General features: G+C 46.0%; 1 protein-coding gene across 6 annotated transcripts in view; it reads right to left on the bottom strand.

Moving 5' to 3' along the window:
* The window catches only part of KDM5C (lysine demethylase 5C), a 33677-nt gene extending 12045 nt beyond the window's left edge, over positions 1 to 21632 (bottom strand). For 2 of the 6 annotated variants that reach the window (XM_062184374.1, XM_062184375.1), the window contains exons 1-12: positions 20913 to 21632; positions 17114 to 17191; positions 14463 to 14585; positions 14005 to 14175; positions 13401 to 13535; positions 12167 to 12290; positions 11888 to 12069; positions 10761 to 10919; positions 8685 to 8804; positions 8414 to 8572; positions 7605 to 7786; positions 7343 to 7505 (exon numbers count right to left, since the gene is read on the bottom strand). In XM_062184374.1, the coding sequence (XP_062040358.1) occupies positions 7343 to 7505; positions 7605 to 7786; positions 8414 to 8572; positions 8685 to 8804; positions 10761 to 10919; positions 11888 to 12069; positions 12167 to 12290; positions 13401 to 13535; positions 14005 to 14175; positions 14463 to 14585; positions 17114 to 17191; positions 20913 to 21062 (1746 nt within the window). In that variant the 5' untranslated portion in view covers positions 21063 to 21632. The remainder of the gene's footprint in view (positions 1 to 7342; positions 7506 to 7604; positions 7787 to 8413; positions 8573 to 8684; positions 8805 to 10760; positions 10920 to 11887; positions 12070 to 12166; positions 12291 to 13400; positions 13536 to 14004; positions 14176 to 14462; positions 14586 to 17113; positions 17192 to 20912) is intronic. The other 4 variants (XM_062184371.1, XM_062184373.1, XM_062184370.1 and 1 more) reach the window with 2 other exon arrangements.
* Between the last annotated feature and the right edge of the window lie 2808 nt (positions 21633 to 24440).

Below are 24440 nucleotides of genomic sequence, written 5' to 3'. Positions count from 1 at the left end.
CTTTTAAAAATAGTTCTCGAGGCTGGCATTATGGCATAGAGGGTAAAGCTGCCACCTGCAGTGCTGACATCCCATATGTGTGCCGATTCTAGTCTCGACTGCTCCACTTCTGATCCAGCTCTCTGCTATGGCCTGGGAAAGCAGTGGAAGATGGTCCAAGTGATTGGGCCCCTGTGCTTGCGTGGAAGCTCCTGGCTCCTAGCTTTGAATTGGCACAGCTTCAGCCATTGCGGCCATCTGGGAAGTGAACCAGCAGATGGAAGACCTCCCTGCCCCCGCCTCTTTCTAACTCTGCCTTTCAAATAAATAAATCTTTTAAAAAATAAAAATAGTTCTCAGAATGTTCTTTTGAAATAGAATCCTGCTCTCCTTCCACGTTTGTGGTACAACAGTTGCCTCTTATTTGTGGAGGATATATTCCAAGACTCCCAGTGGATGTCTGAAATCGCCAATGGTACCAAACCTTATACACACACTGATTTTTCCTATATATACATACAGAAATTTACTACTTTTTCCATCTTACCTAAACACTTATCACACACTATGCCTTTAACTTTTGCAGTTTAAGATGTGTCAGCAAAACCAGTACATTTTCCTTCTTCACAATTTCATGGAGACATTAGTTTACACCATAGATCTTAGAAATCTCAGCATACATTTTTTTTCCTTTATTACATAGATAGTGCTCATTTTTTCACTTAAACATACTTTACAGCTTCTATTTGTCATATCCGAATGCCAGCAACAATACTCTTGCACTTTGGGGCCATAATTAACAAAGACAAGGGTTATTTGAACATAAGAATCATGGCACCATGAGTCAATCTGATAACCTCTGATAACTGAAAAGGTTATTACTGAGTGACTAAGGGGCAGGTGGCATAAATAGCATGGATAGGCTGGACAAAGGGATGATTCACAACCCGGGAGGACAGAGCAGGATGGCACAAGATTTCATCCCACTACACAGAATAGTGCACAATTTACAACTCACAGGTTATTTCTGGAATTTTCCATCTAATATTTTTATACTGTGGCTGACCATAGGTAATTGAAACCTTGGAAAGTAAAATTGCAGGTGAGATGGGATTTCTACACATGTCTACCTCTGAAGATATCAATGATGTTTCTTTTTTCCTTTTCTTTATAAATTTACTTCTCCCTGCTTAGCTTCTGTTTCTCCAAGTTAGTTTCTGTTTGGTTCTATTTTATTTTCCAGGGCTTCCTCAGTTGTTTGTTTATCTGGGACTGCCTGCTTATATAAAAGGAAGAAACAAAAAAAAGCTGAATGGAAGCTATGAGTACATAGGTGAAGCTTATCAACTGTGAGCTTCAATGTGGGTGATGTGGCTGGACCATTTAGTATGGGAAATTCCAGGTCCTTCCTCTAAATCAGTCAGATTCCCAGAGAAAACGCTTCCATTTTCTTCCTGTAGGGAAAAAGTCCTGGCTGCCAGTATTCTAATAGCCATGTGGAAGAAGACAGCTGGGATCCTCATCATCTAGTATGCATACAATGATAAAAATCCTACTATTTTCACTATGGCTCCAACCTTAAGTGTATCTAGGTGACATCAATTCAGAGTACCCCTCTGTTTTAACATCTTCAGAAATAAAATCTTCAGTCTTTTACTAGGGTAAAAAAGACACTTCCAGCCACTCAATGTGGAAAAGGATCTCACAGCTTCTCATTTAGACATGTATCAATTCTTATTTTTCACTCTATCCATATTTATTCCTAAAATGCCTAGGACCACCAACTACAAACCTTTAGGGGATTCTGAGGTTTAAATCACATGTTCTTAGTATGGGCTTAATATTCAGTTCTTTTGGGGTCAGCATTGTTGCAAAATGGGTAAAGCCACCGCCTGCAACGCTGGCATCCCACATGGGTGTTGATTTGGGCCCTGGCTGCTCCACTTCTGATCCAGTTCCCTGCTAATAGCTTAGGAAAGCAGTAGAAGATGGCCCAAGTGCTTAGACTCCTGCTACCCATGCAAGAGATCTGGATGAAGCTCCAGGTTTTGGTTTGGCCCAGCCCTGGCCATTGGGGCCATTTGAGGAGTGAACCAGTGGATGAAAGATTGATCGATCTCTCTCTCCCTCTCCCTCTGTAACTCTGCCTTTCAAATAAATTATTTAAAGAATCTATTAAAAATAGTTTTTTCATTAACCTGTTTTGTAGTCTGAAGAATGTTACTGTTGTTTCCTCCCATTTTTTTCCAGGTCTATGATTTGTTTAGCTTAACAAAAATCACTTTGTGGCATTTTAGTGGGGTTTCAGCAAGGAACAGAAGCAGCCATTTGTATGATTAATTCATCTCTTTTACCAAAAAGTCTCACAACTGAAGATGAACACTCAATGCTGGGGAAGGTACAGTGGAATAGGTATAGTGCTGGAATGGATTCTTGATTAATAAGGGGAGAGTTAACATCCTAACAATACTGACTCTTCCCAATCACGAATATCTCCACATGTATTCTCCCACCTCTAGTATGCTTTCTTCTTCTCAGATCTATCACTACTCAGAGGTAACATCAGCATTTCTTGCCTGGGTTATTATAATGATTTCCATTACGAATCACTAGAATTATCTTCCCAAAAATGTAATGCTGATCAGATCATGCTTCTGCTGAGAGCCTCTCACTGGCTCTGGCAGGCAAACTCACTCTGTTTTCAAGGATCTCTGCTTCTACAAACCTTTTCCCAACACCTCCTTATTACATTCTTTTATTGCCCAATCTGTTGTTCATTTGCAGTGCCTGTAATACTTCATTATGCTTTGTTTACGCCTCTCTATTCTCTATTCTCCATTCAACTGTGTACATGCAAAGGCAGGCATCGGTTTATTTATCTTTAGGGTGTTGACCAATGGCCTTGCACGCAGATAGAACTCCAGCAATGTTTGCTGAATGATCTAGTCCCGGCCTTAATTTTGTAGATATGAAAATTAAGTTCCAAAAAAAGCTCAGGTAACAGAGCCAGGAGTAGAACCCAACATCCTGACTCTTCGTCCCAGCCTACACTCTTTAGTCTGCCACTTTACCGTTTTCTATGTGGTTATCTGGAACAGCTGTCCTCACATTCTACAGATGTTAAAAATGACAATTATGAACAGACAAAAAGCAAAAACAACCCAAATGTTCACCAACTGGTAAACTGAATATTGGGCCATAGAAGAATGACGTTTTGACACATGCTGCAACATAGATGAACTTCAAAACAGGCTAAGTGAGAGAAACCAGACACAAAAAGACTACATATTATTCTAGGAATGGCAAATCTAGAGAGGAAGAAAGCAGTTACATGTCTGCTGGGAACAAGGGCTGGAATGGAGAATGGCTGGGATGTTGGGAATGTTCTTACACTGGATTGTGGTACCAGCACAGCTGTGTCAATTCATTGAACCGTGCACTTAAAATGGATGAACTTTATGGTAGCCAAATGATAGTGTAATAATATTACTACCACTATTATTATTATTTTAAAAATGAGAGCTACAAAGATTTCATAGTAAAGTAAAATCATTGTAGACCAATGCTGGTCCAAGAGAAATATGCTAGGCGCACACGGTACTTTTAAATTCTTGGACAACTACATTAAAAAAGTGAAAAAAAGGGCCAGTGCTGTGGCATAGCAGGTAGAGCCACCACCTGCAGCACCGGCATCCTACATGGGCGCCAGTTTGAGACTTAGCTGCTTCACTTCAAATCCAGCTCCCTGGTAATGTGTCTGGGAAAGTAATGGGAGATGGCCCAAGTCCCTGGGTCCCTGTATCCACAGGCGAGACTTGGATGAAGCTCCTTGCTCCTGGCTTTGATCTGACTCAGCCCTGGCTGATGTAGCCAACCATTTGGGGTGTAAACCAGCGAATGGTCTCTGCCTCTGCCTCTCCCTCTCTGTAAACTCTTTCAAATAAACAAATCTTTAAAAATAATCTTAACATCCTGAACTCAATGCAGTTTTACTACTATCAATGTGCAAACTGGCATACAAAAGTATTAGAGAGATACTTTACATCTTTTCTTCATACTAAGTTTTGAAATCTCATATGGTTTTATACATTCAGCACGTCTCAGCTGGGACTAAGCACATTTCAAGAATCCAACAGTAACATGTGACTAGTGGCTATGGAACTGGACAGTGTAGTTCTAGATCTTTCAACTTACCAACAGATTCTAAAATCCATACACTGATGATTGCATCTAAATTCACACAGAAAAATGATAGATGGAAATATAAAATATTTTAGGGTAAAGAGAATAAGTAATTGGGGTGACTGCTCTGTTTCCCACCTTTTGGAAAGGGGGCATGTTTCATTTTTAAGGAAAATAATACACTACCTATCTATAAAAAGAAATGGCCTTCTCCCAACAAAGGGGAAGGCAGGAGGAGTATGGGCTAAAGATAGCTCTGGAGGGAGCTCCAGCTGGCTAAACTGGAGCTTGCCAGTAGGAGAACATAAAAATCACAGATGCCTTGGTTTAGGAGGATCATGCCCAAGTCCAAAGGGCCTGGAGAGGCCAGGAACTACGAAGGGGCAGGGCAGACAGAGGGCAGGGTAGCAAAATAGCAGCTGGCCAGAGAAGTTGGTGAGTCATAAGCAGGAAAAATGCCATGGAAGTGCTAGCAAAGAGCACACATTTAAAAATCTGAGACAAGATTTTTCAAAAACAGTAAGGACTGAACAGTGCCATGATCTTTGACATACTCGGGTACTTCACAAAGTTTGTGGAAAATGGAATTAAAAGTTTATTTGGGTTCCCAAATTTCTGAAATCCATGCTTACAAAGGGTTTTTAAAAGATTCATGAAAAGGGCCAGCACTGTGGCACAGCAGGTAAAGCTGTGATGGCTTAAGTCTTTGGGCCTCTGCAGCCACGTGGGGCACCAGGAAAAAGCTCCTGGCTTTGGATCAGCCCAGCTCTGGCTGTTGTGGCCAATTGGGGAGTGAACCAGTGGATGGAAGACCTCCCCCAACCCCTCTCTCTGCCTCTGCCTCTCTGTAACTTTGCCTTTCAAATAAATATTCTTTTTAAAAATTTATTTGACAGAGTTAGACAGTGAGAGAGACAGACAGACAGAAAGGTCTTCCTTCTGTTGGTTCAAGCCCCAAATGGCTGCTACAGCCAGAACTACGCTGATCCGAAGCCAAGAGCCAGGAGCTTCCTCCCAGTCTCCCATGTGGGTGCAGGGCCCAAGCACTTGGGCCATCCTCCACTGCCTTCCTGGGCCACAGCAGAGAGCTGGACTGGAAGAGGAGCAACCGGGACTAGAACCTGGCTCCCATATAGGATGCTGGCGCCACAGGTGGAGGATTAACCAAGTGAGCCACGGCGCCAGTCCCTCAAATAAATATTTTTTAAAAATTCATAAAAAATGGAATTAAAAGATAATGTGGGGAGACGTTCACATCCTACACTGGAGTGCCCAGGGTTCAAGTTCTGGCCCCATTCCCAATTCTAGTTTCCTACTAATGTGCACCCTTGAAACCAGTTGGTGATGACTCGAGTATATGGGTCCCTGCTATCCATGTGGGAGATTTGGATTGAGATCTGGTCTCCTGAGTTCAGCCAGGCCCAGCCCCAGCTGATGCAGGCATTTGGAGAGCAAACCTATGCGTGGGAGATATCTCTCTTTCAAATAAATTAAAAAAGAAATCATGTGAGGGGCCAGCAAAGTGGCATAGGTTAATCCTCCACCTGCAGTGTCAGCATCCTATATGGGCGCCAGTTCTAGTCCTGGTCACTCCACTTCCAATCCAGCTCTCTGCTATGGCCTGGTTAAGCACGTGGGAGACCAGAAGAAGTACCTGGCTCCTGGCTTCGGATTGGAGCTCTTGTCGTTTTAGCCACTTGGCGAGTGAACCAACAGAAGAAAGATTTTTTTCTCTGTCTCTCCCTCTCACTGGCTAAACTCCACCTCTCCAATAAAATGTAAAAATCTTTAAAACATAAAGTTCATAAAAAAATTAAAAAATCATGTGAATTTTCCAAAAACTTTCTGAAGCCCCTCTGTATGCACCTTAGCTGCTCAAATCCTTGAGTCTTCTACTCTTATGGTTTTCCTTGGTATTTATTAGACAAGGATTGATGCCGTGCTATGGTTCAGGAAGGGAGCAATCTGAGGAAAGTATACACCCAATGTTCACCTGTGAGGCAGCAAGACTGGAAGGGCCTTCAATCATCTCAACTCCAGTAATCCTTTAAAAACAGGGTGAGGTAGAAAGGGAAATGGACCCTTCTGAGTGGAGAAAGACTGACTGAGCTACTGTGGGATACTCCCCCTGTCCAATTTCCTAGGTATCCGAATCCTTGATTTTGAGTATCACTAAGACATATAATGAAAAAATACGACTCAAAAAAAAAAAAAAGAAAAAATATGACTCACAGGATATACAGTATTATCAAAATGAGATAAAGGTAAGAAGAGACCCCAGTGAGAACCACTGACCTAGGCCAAAGCCCTCCTGTACAGAAGTCCAGGGATCCATCACAGAGACTTGCTGTCTATCGTGCACCATGCATTGTATTTTGAAATCCATGCTTAAGTGGCAGCATGGCCAAGGCCAGACGGGGTGGAAGGAACAGGGAGGAAGAACAGTAACATAGTAAGGCTTAGAACAGAGATGGAGGAAGGTACTAACTCCTGTTCTTATAGGACTATAGATCTAGCTGTTTTAAGATCCATACCAGAAAACTGGCTGATGTTAACCAATGCTAAAAATCCCCAGAGATCTAGTGTTTCTCACAGGTAAGCAAGGCTGTATACCCACCAAAATGTTTTATAGGGTGGGAGAGGAATACACAGAGGAAGGAGGATAGGCCAGGACCAACCTGTTAATAGGAGTGAAAAGACCTACCACTCCAAAGAATGGTGACGAGTGAAAAATTAAGCAGACAGCTAGTTGTCCTGGTATTCATTCTTAGCTTCTTTAATGGTGTGACTTCCAATTTGTAGGTGGTATATGAACCTTCTAAAAGCAAAATTATATTTCCTTGTTTCCCTTATAGCTATGTGGTCATGTGACCACCAATAGGAGATGAATGGAAATGATGTGTCCTTAAAAGCAAGGAGACTTGTCTAACCTTGCCCTTCTCCCATTTCCCTCTTCGACTGGCTAGAATGAAGATGTGAGAATAAGCCATTCCTAAGCTGCTGCCTTCAAACACATGGCCCAGGGGCCTCACCACCACATTGTGTATCTAATCACTGTTATTTTAGGTCTCTATTAGAACAAACACATAGCCCGATTAAGGTAGCACAATAATAAGAAAAGAGCAAGGGTAAATTCCAGAAGACAAACACCATCCCCTTGTCCCTGCTTTTGGGCACTCACCGGCACGCCATGGGACATGAGGGTGTTGGGATTCATGAGTGTGACAAGCTGGTGCAGGAGGTCAGGCTGGCTATCAAAGAGCTCAGGTGTCAGCTTCTTCATCACCTCTTCCAAGTGTTCTGCAGCAAGTGAAGGTACCCCATACCAGGTCTTTGGCTCACCCCTGCACAAGTGCAAAGGGGACAAATAGATTAGTCACATCTATGGCCACTCAAGGAGCCCATGATGATTACCTCCCTGGCTCTCCAGGACCCCCACTCACCAGTGGAGGTAGTTAATGGAGTAACTCCAGTGATCCTCAATATGCCAGCAAAAGGCTGAAAAGACCATGCCCACGTAGAGCCAGGGCACCTTCATGCCAGAGATATCTGCATTGATGTGGCATAGTACAGACTGTTCTAATACCGGCATTACATTCAGGTTCCAACCGCTGGTAGCATACTCCTGTCAGGTTAGATATTTGTGGAAACATGATGAGGGTCACGCTAAGGAACTGAAACCTTAAGTTATTTGCTTTGGCTTAGAAAATCTCAATTTGCAGGTCACAGAACTTTCTGAACTATCTAATCTATTATATACCCCTCCCAAATGCATACATACAAAATTCCAATTGAAATCACTTCTATTTCAGGGAGATTTACAAATATAGCCATCCACCAAATTCTTGCAAATTAAAACCCTTACTCTGGACCAAAACACACACACTCTTACCTTGAAGTAGGCCTGGATACTCAATTTTTCCTATCCACATAAATCCCACTCCCTGAATACTTATGAGTAAGCCAAGCACCCTGTCAAGTTATTTCATATCTCATTTAGTTCTTGTAATAAATTTTCAAGGTAGATATAGTCTCCCCATTTCACAGATAAGGAAATGGGCTCAGAGAGGCAAAAGAACCCATCACATCTCTGCACTGGCCAGGTATCAGACTTTCTTTCCATTCATCACTTCATCTAACTGTGTAAGACAGATATAATTATCCCATCTTAGAGATATTGAGCCTTGCAGATACTAAGTGACCTGCCTAAGCTCACATAGCTGACACATAACCACAACACTCATCCACTCACCTCCTCCTCTGGGGTTAGGTGCCGCTTACTGTCACTGACAGGGAAACCGCTGCCAAATTCTTTGGAATGGATGTCAGCCCCATACTCAACAGTCACATCTTCTTCAATGCTATTCACTAACCGCCAGAACTCCTTCTCTACGAGCTCTGTGGGTACCATCTGGAGAAACAAGGGTAGCACATGACTGTGGCCCTATCATACCTTGGCCCCATTGACTCAAGTGAGCTGAGAGTATCAGGCACCAACACCACCCCAGCCTTCCATCACCTACATGCACGGGCATGTTGAAGTAGTCGGCTTTAAAGGAGTCGGCCATCTCGCCAAAGCTATGCAGAGTGTATTCCCGGGTAGCTTGCTCAAAGCCAAAGGCTTCAGGGGGTCGCTTACACTCCTGAAATCCAAAGGAGTACATGAAACCAAGGTAGGGGCAGAGAGGTAGAGAATCCTTCTAAGTAAAACTGAAAAGTGGGGTAGAAATAGGGAGGGAAACCAACCCTAGGTTTGCACTCGAGGGTCCTGAGACAGGCTCCACTTTGTCTCTTACCATTTCAGCTTAGTCTTTTCATTTCCCATATGTACTTCCACCATGCTTTTGCTCAGAGTTCCTCCCTAATGGAATGACTTTACCTACTTACACTGATTCTTCAAAACCCAACAAGTTCCACACCTCCACAAGTCCTCCCTCATTACTATAGCTTATATGCTTTTCTTCCTTTAGGACTTCACTATCTAAACATGGGTTCTGACTTCAATATATTATCCTATGTTCTTTGGTCATCGTTTTTTTCTCTAGCTAAAATATGAGCTCATACGGGATACTGAGGAAAGCTTTTTTATGCCCAGACTAGAACTATGTGCTTGAGAAAATAGTACTGAATATTCTATTACTCTGGAGGATGGGAAACAAAGGCACTTACTTCTACAGTATCAAACCCTACCAAACTTCTTTAGACAGTCTCAGAAGACGCAGCTCTACATCACTTGTACCTACATTCATGGCTTTAGATGAACTATCCACAGTCAGACACATACACCCTGCTCGCGTTTGAAAAATAAATGTGCATCTGGTCCATTGGCTCATAATCACTTAGAGAGCCAGGGAGAAGTGACAGTCGGTCCTCCTCATCCACAATACCATTGGTATCTAAAGTCCTCTCCACGAGAAATCTCTCCCACTGCACCAAGGCCACTGTGCACTGCCCTACTCTCTCACCGTGTGTGTGTACAGGTCATATGTACACCAGGTCTATACAACCACAGCTGAGTCTCTAATATAAAGCCAGAGACCATCAATGTCTGCCCAGAGGAAAATGAAGATGGGCAGTGGGAATTTGGATCAAAGTAGGAAGCTCCTGAAACGTACCAACCAAACATCTTGGATGCTTAGCCCTCACTGCTGTTTCATCTGCTCTCCTCCCTGGCCCCACCTGCACTAGGCACAGTCTCCTTTGTATGCCTCTGCTCCTGCATCATCCAGTCTGGAATGCCTTCCCACCTCTTCAAGTTAAAGCCTACAGGACTTCAAGCCAACTTAACAACAAAAAGGTGAGAAGAAAATACACCAGATTGTCGGGACCGGTGTTGCAGCACAGAGGTTCATGCTGCCACTTGTGACGCCAGCATCCCATTTGAGTGGCGGTTCAAGCTCTGGCTGCTCCACTTCCCTGCTAAGTGCCTGAGAGAGTGGTGGAAGATAGCCCAAGCGCTTGGGCCCCTGTCACCCACATGGGAGAGCTGGACAGAGTTCCAGGCTCCTGGTTTCAGTCTGGCCCACCCCCAGCCATTGTAGCCACCTGGGAGATGAACCACCAGATACAAGATACAGATACGTGACTCTTTCAAATAAGTAAATCTTTAAAAAAAAAAAAGATACCCAGACTATTAACAATGGTTATCTCTACATGGTAGATAGTAGATAATCTATTTTCCAAGCTTTCTTTTCAAAAGAACAAAATACTTAGAAATCAAAAGAATATGTTTTCTTAATGTTCTTGTCCTTTAAACCTCTTTCCTGACATCGTCTATGATTACTGCCCTTGTTTTCCTCTCTGAACTTGCACATCTCAGAGTTTCTAAGGCACAACTTAGTGTCTGCTTATACCTCATTATACACAGCCTGTCTCATCTGGATGCTCACTTCCCAGGTGGTCTCAGAGCTCTCAGAGGACAGAAGCAAAGGAGTCTCCTCTTCTTTCTCCTAAAGCTCTGCCCAGCCTAGCCTCAACCCTGGGATCCAGAACCCAAGACTGTGGCTGGCTAGGAGGTTATCCTCAAGAAGGTCAGGTGAAGGATGGCAAGGATAGATACCCTACAAGGCAGAGGTGGACTGGGGCTGGGAAGGCCTTACCGCCATGACACACTTCGGGCACCGCCAGACACCCTTAGGGATCTCAGGCAGAGGAGGCAGCAGGCAGAAGATGTGGTAGTTGTCATCACAACCATCACACAGCAGGAGCTTGTCATCCTCATCCCCTCGGGAGCACATCCGGCAAACATATGATTCAATCTGCAGGGGAAGGAAGCAAAAGTTCAATATAGGCTCTGTCCCAACCTTCAACCATCAGGCCCCTCCACAGAGTTCTCCATTGGAGACTGCTGCACTTGCTGGCTGGGTCATTCATGGTGCTGTACAGGTTAGTCACACTAGGTCTGGAGCTCAACTGTATGCAAGCACCAAAATCAGTGAGAATTGTGAGACAGTCCTTGCCACTCAGGCTTGAACTTTCAGGCCCCATTTTTAATCGTTAACACTTACAGAACCCATGGTTAGCACTACACTCAATTTTGTGGTTCAGAAATGACTTAAAACATGGTATCTGTCTTCCCAGAGCATATAACACTCTAGGCACACACTTATAAAAATTAAAAAAAAACAAACCTGCCCCAAGAGTGGCCCATAAAGGGTACTGTGGGGACCTAAAGAAGGAAGCACTCAAATCAGCTGCAGATAAGGAGGGATGGCCTTGAGGAAGGACTTCATTGAAAAGGTGACTCTTGAATTTGGCTGAAACCAATGTGGCAGAACACAGGACCCTTCCAGGCAGAAGAAAATCATGTGCAAAGGATGGGGACATGAAAGAGCACGGCACATCTTGGGACAAAAGTGAACATTCCTACAAGCAGTTCAGTGTGGCTACATGTAACAAGAGTGAGGTGGACAGGCTGGGGCCTGAGGCTAGAGGTCAGCAGGGACTGGATCATGCAGGGCAGTGAGGAGCTTAATCTTTATGGGGAGGCAACAGACAGCCTCCTCTGGATCCTTTCAGCACTTCATGTTGGCAGCACTTGATCACCCTTTCTTGTTCTTTGTTTCATGTGAGCTGGCCTTGTTTCCCCAATTAAATGAGCCACCTGAGGGCAGGAGCCCACCAGGCCCACTTTTCTGCTTAAGGCAATATGGTCCAGTGTCATACTGGGGAAGCACTTGGAGAAGGAACAAGAAGCAGAGCATTAGAAGTCAGGGTAGGTCCTTACAAACTGGGCATTGCTGTGGTTCCTCCGCAGCCTCATGGTCATCTTGGTGCAAGGCTCTGGGCTGTGACTCAGTTCCTCCTTGCTCTCCAGGAAGGCCTTGGGTGAGGCTGACTCCACCTTCACATCCCCGCCTGACTCCTCCTTCACCACTACGGTAGGGGGACACTCAGGCCCTTCCTTATCTGGGAGGGAGAAAAGTAACTCTAAACATTGGTCTGGAACCCTCTGGGCCTGGCCTCCTCTCAGGAGGTGAGGCCATCCCCAACTGCTAGGCCTTACCTTTCTTCCGCAGAGTCTTATCCTTAGCCATGAGGCCCAGGCCCATCATCTTGGGACCTGCCCCATAGATCTGTAGTTTCTTCAGCTCTGGATTCTTTTCAATATCTTCCTCTGTGGGTTCCGGCTAGGAAGAAAGAAGGCAATGAGTCAAGACTATCTGGGGAAGACTGCTTCATCCTAAAAGAACAGTAGCTAGACTATCTATCACCTGAGCTCATAACAGGGACTATAGCACAGATATAGGTCAGGGCCAAGAATTCAGAGTTGCATTTTGGAGACTGAGATAAGTGAATTCTCTCCTGAGCTCTCTCTTGGAAAGGAATTAAAAATGGTTCTCAATTTTCAACTATAAATCATTAGCTCCTACCTTACAGTGATGAGGAGAGTTTAGGGGTTATATATATATATTATATATATATATATATATAAACTAACAGTGTTTGGCATTACTAAAACATGGTAGTGACAAACACGATCTGCTAAATTACATGCAATGCTGAGCCTGGGGAGCACCTATTTGGTTCTCTGATGTATCCCGAGTACTAAGAATGTCTGCACATGAGCTTCTGCCTGAAGGTAAGCTATCAATATAAGAAGACAGACAAGTCTTGCTTCAATAAACAAAGTGGTTCCGAAGACAAGACAGGCAAGAAGGGCAGAAATGCAAAAGACATTGTGCAAACAGAGCAAGAGGCAGCTCAGCAACTCAAATGACAGTGAAGAAAAGGGATCAAGAGTGAAGCCAGAGAGAGACACACTAATGCTTGGAGGAACTCAAAAAACAAGAGAGGGAGCCGGCGCCGTGGTTCAACAGGCTAATCCTCCGCCTTGCGGCGCTGGCACACCAGGTTCTAGTCCCGGTTGGGGCGCCGGATTCTATCCCAGTGGCCCCTCTTCCAGGCCAGCTCTCTGCTATGGCCTGGGAAGGCAGTGGAGGATGGCCCAAGTGCTTGGGCCCTGCACCCACATGGGAGACCAGGAGAAGCACTTGGCTCCTGGCTTCGGATCAGCGAGATGCGCCGGACGCAGCGGCCATTGGAGGGTGAACCAACGGCAAAAAGGAAGACCTTTCTCTCTCTCTCTCTCTCACTATCCAATCTGCCTGTCAAAAAAAAAAAAAAAAAAAAAAACACAAGAGAGGGAAAAGTGTAACAGGAAACATAGCCTAGATCAGACAGAAGAAGAGGACTCTACCTCAAAACTCTTAAAGTTAGAAGAGAAGGGAAGTACTCACATCAGGCTGCAGTCTCTTAGCCCGCCGGCCATAGCTGTTGAACTTGGAAGGCTGCACAGACTGTCGAAGAGGGATGCTGTGGGGTTTGTATTCTTTATCCTTCTCCTCATTATCAAATGGGCGTGTGTTACACTGCTGGGGACAGGTGAAGGGTAAGGGTTATTGTTTGGGGCTCCAGCACCCAGCAACAAGGATTTCCCTCTACCTTCATCCAAAGGCAACCAAAATTGTGATCCACTCACCTGACCCTCACCAACAGCCCTTATTCAACCAGCTTTTATTACTGAAACCAGCATATACCTGGGGAATCCTTATCCCTGCTTATCCTTTCAATCACCCCCAGGCCAAATAACCACCTCCTTAACTAAATCAGAATTCATTTTTTCCCAGACTCACTAGCCCAAAAAATCTCTCCCATCTCCTGACCCTGGCATATAACACATAACTCCAGAACCTCTGACCCTAGGCATATGTGAAGAAAATAAGCCCCATTAGTAGAGTCTAGCTTCAAACCTGCAGTCCACGAAGCAGTTTCACTAAGAACAAGTGTGAGAATCCGTGTTTGAGAGTAGAGTCTCAATGTTTCCGAGCGCAGCATTCTTACCACAAGGTTGGCTCCAGATTGGTACATTTCATATGGATAAACGATACGTTCATAGTGGGAGCGCAGCAAGGAGCCAATGTTTTTGCCTGGTGGATAGTTGAGGCGCTGGGCCACTCGGGCCCACCGGCGATCCTTACAAATAGCTTCATAACCACCTTCCTCCACCACAATCTAGAAAGACAAGCAAGAAGGGACAGGGATGTGCTGTGTGTATGCATAAGGGAGCAGATCTGTAGAAAGGGAAATAAGGACAACTCTAGCCTCTCACTTCACTGGAAGCTAGCCCCTTCTCCCAATCTCAAATTGTAACAAGAAATGTTTTGCTGACAGCTTGTGTGTTACCAGGCTATACCCCTTCCAGTGCTGTCTAGAAGTTCAATATCCAAACCAAGGGAGTCCCCAAAGTAGCAAGGCTCTTGGGATGGGGTTGGGGGTGTTTGAGAAAAGCCTGTTCTTACTTTGCTGAGGCTGTAGAGGTCCAAGATCCGCCGTTCTACATTGGGAATCTTTAAAGAGGAGCCCTGGATTTCCCAGAATTTGGCAATCTGGTCCAAGTAGTTCAGTTTCACTCTCGTCTGGGCCTGAAGAAAAAATGGCTCAAAGAGGTTGGCCACCCTCTCCCCCGGACCCCTCTCTTCTGGCCCAATCTTAAGAGAGGAGAAAGGGAATAGAACAGCCCAAGTAAACTACCCAGGGCTTCTCCAAATGAACTGAAACCTGGGCTCTGGCCAGCGCTTAGTCCCACCTTGCTCTCACCTCCCAAGAGTCACCACAGCCGAAGTTTTACATATATTCTCTCTCAATATCAATGCCAGGGTTATGGAGTATTACCATCTCTCCTGAATAGATGAGGAAGCAGAGGCTTAAAGAAAGTAAGTCACAGAGCAAGCGACAAGATCACTGGGTGTCAAATAACTTAAGTTTAAGCTTTCCCTCTGCTACTGACTGGCTGTACAGTCTTGAGCAAAATCAGTTCTACTCTCTGGATTCACTTTTTTAATTATACAATTTAAAAGAATTCTATTATCTATTTTCATCTTTTATTTGAAAGGCAGACTGAGAAAGCGACAGAGACAAAGATCTTCCATTCACTGGCTCACTCTTCAAATGCTGGTAACAGCCAGGCTAAAGTCAGGAGACTGGAACTCAGTCTGGATTTCCAATGTGAATGGCAGGGACCCAAGTACTTGAGCTATCACCTGTTGCTTCCCAGGGTGTGCATTAGTAGGAAGCTAGAATCAGAAGCAGAGCCAGGACTCAAATCCAGGTACTCCTATATAGACTGCAAGTATCCCAAGGGACATCTTAACTGCTACACCAAACATTTCCCCTCCATTTTTTTTAATTATAAAAGAAAAAAAGTAACTGCCCAGTCCACTTACCCCAGAGGGGTAGACTTAATGAGAGAACCAGTGAAGGCCCTCTGGAAACTTCTGAATTATATTTAAGCTCTAGGCATGATTCAGAGAAGACACCTCCTGTGTTCACCTCCTCATGCACCAGGAAACTTGCTCCATGGCTGAAGCGTGAGAATGCATGCTACAGACAGAATGGCCTACAGAACTAAGAGATAGTATATTATTAGGACAGCATCTGCATTTGGCCAACTCAGGACCTGATGTGGGCTGAAGATCCTAGACCAAAGCATGTACCACGCTTCCCTGAAATCTCAGTGACTCAAGACAGGCTCCAAGTCTATAACCTGCTGACTCCTGTCAGAGTTCTAGGAAGAACTACACAGTTGTTATCATTTGCTACCCTGCCCTGATCTTACTGGGAGGAAAAAGGACAATTCAGAAGAACTAAGGTCTATTTGTGGTAAGAAATGAGTTCCCTTGCTATGAGTACTTTTAGGCAGCCAGAAACACTACTTTCTCCACCTGAACCTCCATTCGAACCCTTAACCTTCTGATTTTGGTCTCATCCCTGCTCCTCCTTCATTAACTAGCATTACCTCTCCAGAAGGCCTGCCCTTGTCCCATGCTAGGCAACGAAGTGCCCTAGCTATACCCCCACAGATACGGTTACATCTATTTCTCTAAGGATCTTAATGTGCTCACTATAAGAGATGGCTTTTGTCCTAACCAGAACAGCACCCACCCAGATGGGAGTCTAGAAAAGTACTTCTCAATGGGGGGAGATTTTGCCCCACAGGGAACACTTAATAAAGTCTGAAAACATTTTTGGTTGTCATAACTGGGAGAGGGTAGTACTGGCATCTAACAGGTAGAAGCCGGGGATGGTGATAAATATCCCACAATGCACAGGACAGTTTCCCCATAACAAAAAATATCTTGCCCCAAAAGTCAATAGTACCAAGGTTGAAGAACTCTGGTCTAGAAAATAAGTACACTTATAGGTTACAGACATTAAGCTAGGCCTAACCCCTCAGGACATTTAGTAAAGACATATTATGTGGCTATAGTATTTAACGTACATCTTCCACCTTCCACGGAAAACTCCAAGACCTTACTTGGAACTGGTTTCAGGGCACTCACTCTCACTTCCCCTTCTCAAGCCCTTGGTGAAAAGCCCTATCTGTCCATGCAGAAGTCCTAGACTTCTCATATAGAACTAATGAGAGCAAGAAAAGTCTGGCCCCTCTACCCAATATTCTAACCATTCCAGCCTCCATGCAGACCAGTTCTTGTGTTGTTCCTGCCCATCTACTTCACCTTCCATCATACCAAGAACCATGGGAGGAAGATAGGAAGCACAGAACTGTGGACAAATTAAATACATGAGGCCACATTCAGCTGGCCAAGGGAAAAAAGGTCTCAGTCAGTCCCATATTTCCCTTTTGTTGACTCCAGTAGGGTAAGGTTAGTTGACAGGAAAAGTTTCAGAAGCAGGAACCTCTAAGGGAAAGGGACATATCCAACTTTTGGGCTGTCAAATGAGAAACATTAAATGCCCCTGCTCTTGGTTATATTCAGAGCTGTAAAGCTTTCTCCTGCCCCAGGTGCACTAAAGGTATGCAATTACATACAAGACAGAATAAAGGCCTACTTACGTAAAGTACAGTAGCCAGAGAAAAGTATAAGAGAAGTGGGATCAGAGCTCAGGTATCCGTTTTCCCAACCCTGTTACCAGCTGCTAGTCTTCTTACCTCTAGCTCATTCAGCCTCTGGATTCGAGGAGTAAACCTGAAGTTGTCTACTTCCACAGCAAAGGGTGGCTGCCAATCCTGGGAGGGCAGAGAAGGGAAAGGGATTTGGGTTATCCCAGCATAGTGCTGAGACCAGAGGATGCCAAAAGCAGCTCAGCACCCCATTCTTGCCTTCCCAGACCTCTAGCCACCTCAGACCCACTAGCCTGGCAAATTCCCCATCCACCCAAACTTCACCTCCCCTCACAACTCACAACAAGGCCTAGCAAAAAGGAAAAAAAAAGGCCCACCAGCCTCTCAAGTCCACATCCAAGGCCCCATGCACATACCCTGGGAAATTTCTCTTCTTGAGTCCCTCCCAATAGTACAGTGCCAGGATTTCGAGAGAAAGAGAGAGCCTAAAACAGCTGACTCCAAACTCTTACTACACCTACATGAACTCTTAATTCCATAGGCATGTGTGGTAGGATAGAGTCTGGGAGTACTAGAAAGCACACAGGATCTGGAATCAGAAGACCTGGGTTCATATTCTAGCTCCATTACTTACTAGCTATGAGACTGTTACCTTCCTGAACCTGTTTTCCCATTGGTAAGGTGGAAATTGAAACTCTTGCCCTGGTTTCTTCACAAAACTGATAAGGAAAATTAAACTGATTTTCAAATGAAAAGGTTATTCAATGGACTATAATCTTAGGCTGACTGTATCACCCTATACACATGCAGGGCAGCCCAGCTCTGGTTTCTGCAGGATCCAAAGGTTACGACCTTTAATGTCTGTTCTCAATTTAAAGGGTATGAGATAGATACTGCAGAGAAGAGCAGGAACAGAGAGCAGGAATCTGCATCACTCAATTTATAAGGCTTTCTGTGGGTCCTCTCTCATACACCTGCCAGTATGAGGAAGAGGCAGGGGAAGAAGCCCAGGGAGGAGCAAGGGAAGAATTCTGGGATGTTAGACTGTGATGGCAAAGGCTGAGCATTTGGAGAGGGGGAGGGAAATCAGGAAAAGATACAAATTGGGGGAGTTTCAGCCCTGCCAACTTGGTACTTGTTCTGTTCTGCACAAAGGGTAGCTGTGAAGAACCCCCTTCCCAACACCCCTCCAACCTCCAATGTAGTCCTCTCCTTCCCAGAGACCTGGTTTCTACTGGGGTGGCAAAAACCCAGAATAACCTAGACCAATGCTCTCACTTTACAAAAGGGGAAAGTGAGGCCCAGAGAATGAAGATTTCCCCACAGTCACATGCTGAGTGAGTGGCAGAGCCAAGATTAGAACCCATGTCTTCTGACCTCCAGTCCAGGGCTCTCGGCACTACACCAGGCCACCAGTGTTCACATACACATGCATATATATGGGGGAGGGGGACATTTTGTAAAAAAGGAAAAGCTGCATAGACGTCTTAGAAGAGGGGTCAGAGGGACTTTTAGGCGCACATACTCTTTCCTACCACCCAAAGCAAGTAGCTAACACCTGGGGCTCAGTGAAGCAGAGGAAAAAACAACAAGAAAAAGTAGGCTAAAATGGTATGGCTCAAACCCAGAAAAGCCCTAATGCCTTCTTGCCTCCTCTTCCATCAGATTCAGCACTCCGCTCAGCACAAGTAACCCAGCCAGAAAAGTGCAAAAACCCCAAACACCAAGCACCTTTCTTGCCTGCAAAATCAAGCTCTAGACAGGAATCAGTGCAACATCAGGCACATGATAGGAAATGGCAGAACTGGAATCCTAGAGCAGGAGCTGGAGGTGCAACAGATAGCTCAGGAAGATCCAGCCAGCATTCTTCCTTTAGCCCCATGCTAGTGTGTGCCAAACGCTATGTCAGGATTATTAACGTGGTGATAAAAAAGTTGGCTACCTGATCCAGGAAGCAAGATCCTTCCAAGCTCTCCTAGGTCTACTCCAGAATATCAACATTATCTTCCCACCCATGTTTCCCCAGTGCAGCAGTCACTTGTCCAGTAATTCAGACCCCAAGCCACCCTTCCTCAGGCAACCCTCCAATTCCCAGGCATCCACCCATACATAGGTTCCTATTCTGGGCCTGAGCATCACTTGGGCGATTATTTCAAGCTTCAACTAGAAAACCAGTTGCCTAAAGGTGGCCTAGGAGCAACCCCAGAGGAAGAAAACATAACCAAACCAGAGCAAGTCTTCTTGGAATAGGGAAGCATACTGTAGGGGTAAACAGGCCTAACGAAAGACAGCCCCTCCTGGTATTACGCACACACACACGCCTGGGACACGTCACCCTTCCCCTTCCTGGTCCCCCAAAACAGGATAACACCACCTGCAGAAGACCTGCCTGCCTAAGTAAGTCCAAGACAGAGAAAAGGAATTCCTGGCTTCATCTATACCCAGATACGCCTCTTCCCTCAGGCCTACCCCACCACTTCAGGGAGAGCCTCCTTGAGGCTGCCTGGGATTCGTCTCTCCCTCACCATGGACAAGGATACCTCTGTGATCTGTGGCCAGCTCCCAAAAGGAAGCTTACCCAACACCTCCCAGAGGATCCATTTGAAATTAGTTTAGACCTGTGGTTGAGTACCAGAAAGCACCAAGTTGGAGGAGGCCTGTGGTGCCCTCCTCAGGTGAGACTGAGGCTTCCCATGCCATTTCAGCCAGGAAACACAGAAACACCCTGTTTCAGCCGAACTCAATTCCTACCCTGACTCCCAAGTGCTCACTGGAAAACACACAGCATCATTTCTTCTCCATACTGCCAAAGCAGTAGCCTGTCCTACCCCCTGGGGAACTTCTTCTGGCCTGAAGCCAGACCTAGGAGAAAACATATGGCCTTTGATGTTGACCTTTGGGAATCAAGCATTCCAAGGGGCACACTTCCATAGCTCCATTCTGCTTCCAGAAGGGGACCCCCACGAATGCCCTAACCTCTGGGGCCGCCTACATCCTGGGCCTGGGGACAGTAGAAATCTTCTGAGGAAGACTCACACCCCACCACTAAGCTGACTGACTGGCCCAAGCCTCTCCACAGGAAGTGGAAAAAGGGACCCGCTCCTGAATCCATCTCAGGGGAGCCAGCTGGAGCACCCCCCCGAAACCCCAGTCTAATTTCCTGACTGGTCCACCAGGCCAATATATTATCACAGACGAACTGGCCTGGCAGGGTGTGAGTAAATATGACTCAATCCACATAGGGGACAAGCCAATGACCACATCAAACACCTTCACAGTCTCAATAATTACCACTTACGTAGCGCCGACTACACACACAGACGCTGCCTAGTTTAATCCAATCCTCGAAATATCCATTCCTGGGTCCCCTTTCACAGGCTCAGAGGGATTATTTTACTTGCCCAAGGTCACACAGCTGCTGAGCTTCAAAGTGGAATTTTGAACTCAGGTCTGTCTCCCTTCAGAGCCATGATCTTTCTACTCAACTATGCTACCCGCCTCCAGGGAAGCGATGACAGTAGTTGGGAGAAAGGCCTAATCTAGTGCAGCCTTGACCCGCGTCGTCCAGGGAACCTAAAAGATGTGCGGAGTGCCTGTGAACTCTCCCTGGCCCACTGGGCATCCGGGTCTTGAACCAGGAGTGACTCCGAAGAGCCAGGGGTCGGGGTGGGTCTCTGATCCCAAGTCACCGAGGACCTCAGGCCACGAGAGGGCCCTGGCCCCGGTACCCTTTCTCCGACCCGCGCCGCATCCACAAGGGTCCCAGCCACACCATTTTCCCACACCTCGAGCGGCCCCTGCCCCTCCCCCTCCCCGACTTCTCCGCCGGCTACCCTAGTCTTTCACCCCCGCCTCGCCGCCGGCGACCACCGGCCCCAGGCCTTACCGCGGGTGGGCGGATCTTGCAAATGCCCGACTTCTCAGCGATGGGCCTGATTTTCGCGATGTAGCCAAGGGGGTCTCGGAACTCGGCCCAGCTAGGCTCGAACACCGGGCACTCTGGCGGCGGTAGGAAGTCGTCGGACCCCGGCTCCATGGTGGGCCCGAGGGCTGGGCCAGGGATCAGGTGGACTCAAAACGCCCTTAAGGATTCATGGCGCCGCCGCTGTTTGAAGCCGAGGAACTGCTCCGAGACTAGGCCCTAAGCAGGGGGGCCGCCGCCCGCCGAGGGCCCTAGGGGGCGTGTGGCTGCCGCGCTCTGAGATGCTCAAGCTGCCGCTACTGCTACCGCCTCTTCGTCTTGCCCCGTTCCTTCCAAACTCTGCGGCTGCCTCCCAACAACTGCAGCCTTCGCTACCACAGTTACCTCCCAACCGTCGCGGCCTTCATCGCCACCGCCGCCATCTTGGTTTGTCAGCGGCTCCCCCTCCCCTCACCACAACAAACCGGATCCCTCCGCGGGGTGTCCCTCCGATCCTCGTACACTCTGCGTCAGGTCAAGCCCTAGGAAGCCTTCTTCCCGTGGAGACCGAGCTAAATAGGCTGGTATGGGTTTCCTATTCGGAAGCGGTTACTCAAACGTCCCTTCCTGACTGAGAGAAAATAGTCCACCTCAACGGCGGAGGAGCAAGATTGTAATTAGTTAGCCGGATCCTCTTTCCGGATGGACCTGCGTTGCACGTTTAAAGGCCCGTGGCGCGCATGCGCGTTGTGGAGTGAGACCGGAAGAGAAGCTGGCGTGGGTGGGTGGTGTACCCAAACGGGCCCCCCTTCGCAGACCTCAGCCAGCCCCGCCCCAACGTTCTCTGTCCGTTCTCTGTGGTTTTTCCGATACGAGCCACAGAAAGCGGCTTTAGGCGCCTAGTTGCGAGGGAACCGTAGTGCCGGCCCGCAAGTTGGCGGAGAAATATTAGGGTCTTAACTCGAGGCTCCGACGCCTCTGGGGCTTTTAAAGAATGAAGGCAGAAGGTGGCTCACTCCCTGGGGATTATGGATTTTTTCAAATTTTATTTTAGAATCCTGGATCCCAAGTAGAGGAAAGAAAAAATTATTTTGGCCAAGATTACACGTAGAGACTTCTTAGAGCTGGAGTTTTCATTCTCAACTCCAAAGAGTCATTGGCAGTCAGCATTTTAATGAATGTCCTTCATCTGATCTATATGCACTTTTACTACGTACATATTCTTGGCATGTATTCCTATAAAATAAACCTGAGTGTATGTGCATTTTAACTATTGGACATTTAGCAACAGCGTATTTATCCATCGCCTTCCAGTGCTTACTATCTGGAACACCTGTTTCCCCATCTGTGAAACCACAGTGTATTTATCCCACATCTATGTACATTGATCACACTTATTGTGTGTAACCCATCTTATTTATTTGAGTACCTGTCATGTACACATCTACCCTTTGTATGATCCTTCAGCAATTTCTGAATAGGTTTAATGCAACAACTTTGAATGAGTGTCAAACTGATAGTTTATCCACATCTCTCAGGCATCTACTACACTTGAAGATCATCTATATTACTCATCAGCTGTGGACCTACTGCAGACTGAACACCGACTGTGTACCTGTTTGAGTAGTTGTGTACACGATAATTGAGTACTTATTTTGTGTTCTCCCATCCGACTATGAATTCTTAGGAGCAGGGACCATGTGGGCTTATATATCCTTAGCACCTGGCATGGTAAGCAGGAAATGTTAAGTCAACAAAACACAAATGAATGAGCAGCCTTAGAATATATTGACTGAAAATAATGTATACTCTTTGAAAACATGTCTTGAGTATATTAAGCATCTACTATAAGCTTGAATGCATTTCAGGGGAGTGTCATTCCTCATTCTTCTATCCAGTGCGTTTTTCCCATGTTTGCCAATTAAGTGCATTCTGCCTACTTCAGGAAGTGAGCTAAGGACATCCTAAACCGAGAGCAGACTGGACAGGTAGGCACTCATACCCTGGACTCGGTCCCACCAGCTGTGCCATATTCTAGTTATGTGACTTTTGGGCAAGTCCCACCTCCAGAAACTGAAGTGGAATTAATAACACATACCTAGCAGGATTTTTATGTAGTACCTGGCATATCCAGACCCTCAGTATCTGGTTTCTGTTAATTTTACTGCTGAAGAGTCAACACCCAGTGTATTCAAACTCCTTAAGAATCTCTCCACCCAGTGAGCCATCCCAGACAGGGAGAAGGGAGGAGAAACAGAGGGCCCATCCCCAAATCCATTAAAAATACCAGTCTTGGGGTTGGCACAGTGGCATTGAAGGTTAAGCCACCGTCTGCAGTGCCAGCATCCCATATGGGCAGTGAGTGGTTTGAGTCATGGCTGCTCCACTTCCAATCCAGCTCCCGGCTAATGTGCCTGGGAAAGCAGTGGAGGATGGCCCAAGTCCTTGGACCCCTGTCACACAGGTAGAGAGCCGGATGAAGCTCCTGGTTCCTTGCTTCAGCCTGGCCTAGCCCTGGCCATTGTGGCCATTTGGAGAGTGAACCAGGGGATAGAGGATCTCTCTTTCTCTCATTCTCATTCTCTAACACTGCCTCTCAAGTAAATAAAAATAAATCTTTAAAAAAATGCCAGTCTGAATGCAGACTGGGCTCTCAGGTCTTTCCTGAGATGCCTGCCTGGTCTATTAGGTGTACTTCTCTTCATTAAATTTGCTTCAATATTTAAAAAAAAAAACACTCTTCTGTGCTAAGCATTGTGCTAGTGCTGTCAGATTTTTTTTTAATCACCCAAATCCTTATATTACCTCAAATGTTCTGGATCTTTATCCCCATTTAGCTTGTGAGAAAATCCATCCCAAGTAACACAGATAGTGACATGTCCTTTCAAAACTTCCTAGATATCAGAGGAAGCCTCAGCTTCTCCCCCACCAGAAACCCAGGTAAATGACCCAACTGAACAACTGTTTGAACAGGACATAGAAGGCTAGGCAAGGTGATGTTAATTATAGTAATGTCACTAGCCTCTCACATGGATAAGCGTATAACAGCCCACATGGCTCTTTCATGCCAATTATCTCCCTTAATCTTTGCAACAGTCTTGGGAAAGATGGAGGTCAATTTACCCATTCTGTAGATGAGAACCAAGTTGCAGAAAGGTTAAACAACTTTCCTGATGTTAAACGGGAGATTGCTAACTCCAAGTTGAATCCTCTGCCTACTGTTGGCCCTCAATAGGAACACAACTGAGCAGAAGGGTGAGGAAAGAGAAGAAGGTAGGAAAATATGCCAAATCCTAAGCTGAAGTAAGTTTGGCCTTTCCATCTGGAAGCAGCTCAGTGAAGGGCAAGGAGCATGAAATCAGGAGACAGGAAACCAGCTTTTGCCTCTCAGCTCTGCCCACGCTTCCATATAGCCTTCTCTCAGAGCCTCAGCCCACACTCCCATCCTGGAAGAGCAAATGGAAATTGCATAGTCTTTGAAGTCAGTGAGACCAAATTCATTTATTTACAGTT

This window comes from Lepus europaeus, chromosome X (assembly GCF_033115175.1).
Source record: "Lepus europaeus isolate LE1 chromosome X, mLepTim1.pri, whole genome shotgun sequence".
Lineage (NCBI taxonomy): Eukaryota > Metazoa > Chordata > Mammalia > Lagomorpha > Leporidae > Lepus > Lepus europaeus.
Note: the sequence above shows the minus strand (reverse complement) of the source record. Positions and strands in the feature narration are given on the sequence as shown.